Source organism: Hippoglossus stenolepis, chromosome 17, assembly GCF_022539355.2.
Source record: "Hippoglossus stenolepis isolate QCI-W04-F060 chromosome 17, HSTE1.2, whole genome shotgun sequence".
Taxonomy (NCBI): domain Eukaryota; kingdom Metazoa; phylum Chordata; class Actinopteri; order Pleuronectiformes; family Pleuronectidae; genus Hippoglossus; species Hippoglossus stenolepis.
In genome coordinates, this window is record NC_061499.1 from 13,569,737 (window position 1) to 13,577,633 (window position 7,897).

The 7,897-nt window shown below is 45.9% G+C and overlaps 1 protein-coding gene across 3 annotated transcripts; it reads left to right on the forward strand.

Annotated features, from left to right (window-relative positions):
• The first annotated feature begins 858 nt into the window (after positions 1 to 858).
• Positions 859 to 3,520, forward strand: evx1 (even-skipped homeobox 1). 3 transcript variants are annotated; one of them, XM_035183243.1, is made up of 3 exons: positions 859 to 1,235; positions 2,269 to 2,500; positions 2,993 to 3,520. In XM_035183243.1, exons 1-3 carry the CDS (start codon positions 859 to 861, stop codon positions 3,518 to 3,520), a joined length of 1,137 nt encoding a protein of 378 aa, XP_035039134.1. The 3 variants fall into 3 exon arrangements, with proteins under 3 accessions (XP_035039134.1, XP_035039132.1, XP_035039135.1); XM_035183241.1 differs by having other exon boundaries at positions 859 to 1,231; positions 2,265 to 2,500; XM_035183244.1 differs by having other exon boundaries at positions 859 to 1,231; positions 2,355 to 2,500.
• Positions 3,521 to 7,897: the final 4,377 nt, after the last annotated feature.

Below are 7,897 nucleotides of genomic sequence, written 5' to 3' on the forward strand. Positions count from 1 at the left end.
GCAACGGTGGGCTTTGTAAGTTGTACAGGGCAGACATGATGAATTGGGGTTTGTGCCTGGCTGTCTCTTCTCCTACGTGCTCTGTTGACTTTAAAGACTTCATGTCAAATGGCTTTTTATCTAAACTCTGACCACTAGGCTTGACCTCGGAGGACTCAACTTGACTCCACTTAAGGTGAGAATAAGAGGGGCACGACAGATAAGAGAGGAATGAGGAGAGGAGGGGGATGGGGGGGTCGCTAAATGATAGCAAATAACTCATTTATTATTGTCAATTTGCGCAAAGGTCACAAAACAAAGCTCCATTTAAAGTGCATCAAGTTAAACCTTGAAAATAATCTGTTGGAATATTATTGTCGATTATATATTGATGGCGTTCTGTTTTTAGATGGATACAGACAGATGCTCTGTTTCTGGTTTCATTGCTGCTTGTTGTACCATTCTGACACCCCCCCCTCCACCACCACCTCCACCTCCATCTCGAGGCTGCCATTGCGCCTTCTGTTTACCCATACATCCAATCAATGCGTGTCGTCATCAGGGGGGGACCCATCATGACGACTGGCCTATTAAGAATGACAGCTCCGGGGGGAAGAAAGAGAGAGAGAGAGGGTAAATGGTGATCCCTCCCAGAGCTCTCTCTCCGCACTCTGAAGCGCTCTCCTCTCAGGGTCAGACCGGATTGAATCCCCTTCTTTTCCTGAAGCCTCTCCTTCTCCCTGGGACTAACCCCCCCACCCACTAACACACACACACACGCGCGCAAGGCACACACCCCTCCAACCCTGAAAACCATCGCCTTGGTTTTTGACGGCTTGTGCTCTCCGAAGTCGGGGGTTTCTAAAAGTCGTGCCTGTGATGGAAAGCAGAGAGGAGATGGTGATGCTGGCGGAGGGAGGTCAGCTTGGCAAGAGCGGCTCTGCTAATTTGTCGGAAGCCATCGGGAACCCCGGGCGAGAGCCGCAGGGGAAGCCGAGCCACAGGAGCTGCCTGAGCCCCGGCGCTGCGCCCTACTCCCGGGACAGGAGCGAGCTGGCGGCGCAGGAGGAGAGCGCACGGAGGAATATGTGCGCCGCCGACGTGAGGCCAGTTGGCACATCCTCCACCGGAGAGAGGCACCGGAATGATCACCGCCACAAAGACGGCAGCAGCTCGGACACCGAGTCGGACTTCTACGAGGAAATCGATGTGAGCTGCACGCCTGAGAGCATGGACTACCCAACGGCGAAAGGTGCGTATAGAGGCTGTGTTGGGGAGCTGCATGCCACTGCAGGTTTTCTGTGATTGCATGATGTTGCTTAATGAAGGTGGGTGGATGCCAGTGGCTGAATGAGGCTGTAACAGTAAAAACTAAATGCCACATGCATGCAGGGCTATTGAAAAGTTACATATGAAAATAAAGACAAAAATGTAAATCTATGCTCAATTATATACAGTTTATCCTAAATGACAATAAAACACATGTATAGCTGCAGGCTACGCTGCACAGCTGTTCTGTCAAGTGACCAATGTGGCTGGAAACATGCTGAGGTGACACCCACAGTCTAACCAGACATTTTCCCCCCTCTGACTTTGACAAAGAGTCACTCGCACAGCAAATCTGACCACGCGTGTATTACAGGCATGAAGAAGAGGACAGGATTGTATTTAAACCACAAGCTAAAATGTGAAGAAAAAGCCAAACATGGAAATTATCTAGGATTTCATTCTGGCATCTTCTAGAGACAATTTGCAGCAAATATGTCACATCCTACACCAAAAATTACATGAGCCCATTTATTCAAATTAATGTAAATATTTGAGCACATGTGTCACATGCTAAAATAATTTCAGACAAATATGAATGTTAATATATGTATCTGAGTAATGTGTAGTTGCTGTTTTCTTCAGACCAAGAGTGTGCAACGGATGACTTGATAATTCACAAATTAGTGACAATTTTAGTGATCTACAATTCTGGTTTTTATCTATAGACTCTGTTAAGCGATGAAAATATCAGCAGGTACTCCACAAAAAATAAAGAGCTGAGCTCCCTGAGCTAAATGTCAGCAAGGCCTTTTAATATTAAAAGTAAATCAATGCGGAAATAATGAAATTAGTCTTCAAATGTCAACTGTGAAAAAAACCCGGCATATTCATTACGAAACGAATGAACGAAATGAAACGTCTCCGTGTGGGTTTGTTGCATTTAAATGACTCTACTAGACGTGTTTTGCAGTCAATATTAATTATGAATGAATTATTTTTTCTGCATATCCATTCAGGTAGAAATGGAGATTCTCCGGGGCACCCGAGCGACCTTGGTGTTGACCCAGGTAAGATCATGCAAGGCCAGGGCTCTCTGTCCTACTCAGCAGACCAGATTCGCCGGTACCGGACGGCGTTCACCCGGGAGCAGATCGGGCGGCTGGAGAAGGAGTTTTACCGGGAGAACTACGTGTCCAGGCCGCGGAGATGCGAACTGGCGGCCGCATTAAATCTGCCTGAAACCACCATCAAGGTAAGACGACGGGAGGTCCAAGGAGCAGTAGGCCTCGGTGGCTTGAATGCATGCTCATATTATGTGAGCTTGTAGTTTTAAAAGATAAAACTGGAGAAGGTGCAAACCGTTTTGCGTTTTAATAGCTAACCGGTCACGAAAAAACAAAACAAAGGGGGAAAAACACCACATAACGTCCGATAAGACAAAGACAAAGAAAAGTCCAAAATCAAGTTGAAAAGACTAAACCCTCCAGACGGAGTGTTTACTGCAGCAGAGGCCTGGATAATCTTAGAATAAATATTTATTGAATTTTTCAACTGACAAAATAACAAATATAAACTGCAATATATCTCATTTATTTCCCTGTGTACTCTAATGCTTAAAAACCACCCAAATACAAATTCGTGCGTAAAAGCGGAACTATGCCTATTGTTGTTTTAACTGGGGCTTGCCTCTCTATAAATGGCTGTCGTGGTGGTTAATATTTGACCCGCTGTGTCTCTATACCAGGTGTGGTTTCAGAACCGCAGGATGAAAGACAAGCGCCAGCGTCTGGCCATGACGTGGCCTCACCCCGCCGACCCGGCCTTCTACACATACATGATGAGCCACGCGGCCGCCACCGGGAACCTGCCCTACCCCTTCCCAACCCACCTGCCGCTGCCTTACTACTCCCACCTGGGTGTCGGTGCTGGCTCGGCTCCGGCCGCCACTCATTTCTCCAACCCACTGCGCTCCCTGGACAGCTTCCGGATGCTGTCCCACCCATACCAGAGGCCGGAGCTCCTGTGCGCCTTCAGACACCCCTCCCTGTACCCGGGGCCGACCCACGGCCTCGGTCCCGGGGGAACCCCATGCTCCTGCCTGGCCTGTCACTCCAGTCAATCCAACGGGATCTCGACCAGGCCCCCTGGCTCGGACTTCGTCTGCTCCCCAACCAGCAGGACTGACGCTTTTGTCACTTTCACGCCCTCAGTGCTCAGCAAATCTTCATCTGTGACATTAGACCAGAGGGAAGAAGTGTCCCTGACCAGATAAAACCAAAACAAACAAAACTCTTGCTCTATATTCGCCTTTACCATGAGCTTTTTAAACCTAACATATTATATGATCAGGAATGAAACAGCATGAAGAGGTAGCCTGTAAGCAGTGAAAACCAGCTCAAACTTGGGGCAAGAAATTTAGCCAGATCTTCAGCTACGTGACGCACAACAGATCCTCCATTAGTAAAAAAAAAAATTATAATAATCCCACTGCAGAGCCAGGACGGCGGGATGAAATATAGCGGCATGGACACAAAACCAGATTTGATTTTTAGAAGATTAATTTGATGTGCGAGAGAAGAGGGAATCGTGTGAAACGTTTAAATCTCCGTGATGGATGGCGTTAAGGTTTTTATCATCACTTGTCTCTCTACGCGTCCAAATCGACCTACATGTACGGTTAGAAACTGGGGGAAGGATGCTTTCCATCCCTCTTCTTTTAACAAGGGGATTTGTTAACAGACTGTGGCCGTCTCATTATAAGCAGCTTTCTACACCGGGGCCCTCTCCACGGCGGCACCGAGCCGAAATGTGCAGATGCAAGTGAAATTAGTGCGTGATGTATATGTACGACCCGGTGAATTTTGAGTGTTGAATTAATGGTAATACCACGAAGGAAGGGAGGAAGAAAGGAAGGGATCGTTGCTGCCAAAAGGTAACAAGGCGCCAAGGGAACGGATTACTAGAGCCCGCATGGATTGAAGAAGGAGGGAGGAGGGAGAGTTGTGCCCAGAAGAGGATGGAGAGAGGGAGGACAATCCAAATTGGAAAAGTGAAATTTTTTATTTAAAAAGGGTCCATCAAAACCTCAAACATCTCCTCCTTCCCTCTTAGGAGCCAGTTCTTAAATCTGATGAACATGTGATTACATTATACGCCTATAGGCCTCTTAGTCTATTTGTTCTCGCTTTGTACTGCTGCAGTGGCATCAGTTTAGTGGCATTTCATTTCATGGAGAAAAACGGACAAACAAGTGACTTGATTATGTTTTATTTTATTCTGTTTATATTTTATTTTTTTGGTCCTTTTTTTTTGGCTGGGTTTGTCCTCAACGTCTAATTTGCAATAAACACTGTCAAAGAATCAATGGAGCAATGGAGTCTGTCTTATAAACACCTCTATCATTCTAGGGGGAAGCAGGATGCAGGAAATCTCTGTGTGACTTTAATCCGAGAAAACAAAATAAAAAAACGAATTCAAACCACTTCTCTCCCCTTCATTTGACCCCAGTTCGTTTTATTTTCGTTCGGCCAAACTAGAGCCTGGATTTTCCATCCAGCAGCTTCACCATTCCTCTCCAATAATAACACTAATTCTCTTCTCAAGTGGCCGGTGTCAAAACACCAGTGGCCTCCATCCCTCCTGATGGGACCGCTAGATTGACCGTGACAGTTAAGTGGTCCCCGGGCTCCGTTAACGCCACTCATATTTTCTCGGCGACCGCTTAATAGACACGACAGAATTACTTGTCTGAAGATATTAGAGTTGCGAAGAGATCGATGATTCAGGGAGTGGGAGGGGGAGGGGGGTGGGCGCGACCAATCAGATGGGATCTTAATTGGCCAAATTTGACCTGGGCTGCGCAAATTACGCGAATGTAATGGGACTGATTGTGTCCCACAGACATCACGTTTAAAAAAAAAACTAATATAAGGATAGATGTTATTGGAATACTGAACACTGTCTGCATAAGCGTGGATGGGCCCTGAAGTCCAGATGCGTAATTGGAGCTAAACCAACAAGCAGCACTGCAAAAAGAGACAAAGTTTGATGAAATACTGAGACACACGGTTTAAAAAAAAAAAAGGAGGTTTGGGTCGTGGATGATACATCGGAAGTTATTACAATAAAATTAGGAGAAAAGTCTGACATTTAGCTTGCATGGGCCCTGAAGTCCAGATGCGTAACTGGAGCTATAAACTCACAAGAAACGTTGCAAAAACAATACAAATTGATGAAGAATTACTGAGAGAGACACACACATGTTTATTAAAAAGGGAAGGGTCTGGGGTCGTGGATGACGATAGACTGAAAATGATTGTAATGAAGTTTGGAGAAATGTCTAGCATTTAGCGAGCATGGGCCCATCCGGATGCGTAATTGGAGCTAATCTGACGGTAAACACTGCAAGAATAAGACAAATTAGATGACTTATACTGAGGCACACATATCACGTTTTTAAAAATGAGAGTTTGGGGGTCGTGGATGATGATAGAGCAGAAGTTATATATCCATAATGTTTGGAGAAATGTCTTTTGCGTGCAGTGAGTACAAATTCGTAATTACATAAATGCAGATGTCTAATTGGTGCTAGTCTAGCGCCAAGAAACACTGCACAAATAGGATAGTTTAGATGGAATTATGAGACACATCATTTTGAAGGAGGGTATATGGGTGGGGATAGATCAGAAGTTACTGCAATAATATGGGAACAAATATCTGGCATTTTGCGTACATGGGGCCTAAGGACCAAATGCGCAATTGGAGCCAATTGGAGCCAATCTCACAAGCAACACTGAAATACTGTTCCATTTTAAACCTAAACTAGATAAGGTACCGTCTTGCAGCGTGTAAACTGACGATTAATTTCCACAACACCTACAGTTACCTCTTCAAAATGGAAAAGATGGGAAAGACATCAGACGTGTCCACAAAGTCGGTAGATTTTCATCATCCTTAGACGCTATCTGAGGTAAAAGATTCATCCTAATCACAGTGTCACACACACACACACCAGATGAGCCCCCCACCTCCCTCCCACCCGCCCTCCAGTACAAGGGTTTGATTGATGGCCTTATTAACTGGAGTTCTTGTAAGTGTGACCGAGCTGATTAAAATGCATATGTTTGGAATAATACACCGTTTAAGCCGCGCGGGTCGGGGCGAAAGCACAAGGCAGATTTATGTAAACTATCAGGCGGTGTCTTTAAGCCTGGTAGGGACACAGGTCACGCAGAGAAATGGCTTTCGGTTCGTGCGTAATAAAAACGCTGCCATAAAATAAAGATGGACGGATCGAACGGGGGTAGATGAATATTCAAAAGGCGCACGCACGTCTCCAAAATAGCTGGCTTCATGGCGGATTATTTTCTAACAGGCTGGGGGAAAGTCTCGTTCGGTTGCACAGGAGCAGTAGCTGGATGTGCTCGTCCTCTAAACCCCGCGTCACTCTGTGCTAGAATGACACATTCAAGTGAGGCAAATTACAACCACATTTAACCAGCATGGATCTCCGTGTCCCTTCATGCAAGTGAATCCTCAGAGGCCTAATCCAGCAGCAACATGACATTTAATCGCATGAAGATTGCGTATGGCTGCGCCTCAAAATATGATGGGCTCATAGATTGCGCACATAACAGCAATTACGTCAGCCTTATAAAACCCTATTAGTGCGAATTGGCTCCGCGCTCTCCTGCTCCCACAACTGGCACAAAGCATTTTGATATGGGGCGGTGCAGTGCAGCTGTCCAGCGACAGCAAATTCAAGGAAGGGAAAAAAAAAGAACGACGAAAGAGAGAGAGAGAGAGAGAACAGCAAATGGATGTGTGGCTGCTGCTGCTTAAATTGGATTACATCCTAATTTACAGGCCCTCGTCGTAACGCAGGGGGGCTGGCGGAGGCGTGGACGGACCAATCACACAGTAATGATGATGAATGGGAGATTAATGCGCATACAAGAAAAGACAATTTAAGCCTTCATCTGTTTAAATAGGCTTCCAATATCATTTGGAAACGGAGGTCACGTTAAATCAATCGGGGGACGCGTGAAAGTCGTTTTCGGTTGCGTCTTTATCAACATTATTTACGGTGCACCAGAGACAGTCAGGCTATAAGCAGCAGCAAAATGGACCGGCTGCTGCGTGCGTGTGTGACTCACAAGAGCAACAAAAACAGAGCAGGGTGGATTCAGTACAAAGAGATGGGCGACTCTCATTTTAAAGCAATGTTCGAAGCAAGTGGAGCCGAACATGATTCTGAGAGTTCCTGCACATATCCAGGCAGAGATTGTCCCCATAGACTGGGAATTAATATAGTTAAAGCAAATAAACTCACAATGTTTGGTTCTTGCAGTAGAGGTTCTGTGTACCGTGGCAGCTCATCATGTGTGAAAGGATATTAATGCGCCATTTGTTTGTGGTGAAGGGATTCGACAACCTGATTTACCTCGACACATTTCATCCACACGGATACAGCAGGGTTTAGACAGATGTTCATGTTCCGACATTAATGCAAAACTATTCACAGGCGTGGATGTCAACATGCGTAAGGACTAGGCTCAAGGCCTGTATGGCAACATGTTAGTTCATAGGCCTCCAGCCAAAAGCGCACAAGCGCCAAATCCGTCTTTTGGGAGGCCGGGTGAGGGATTAA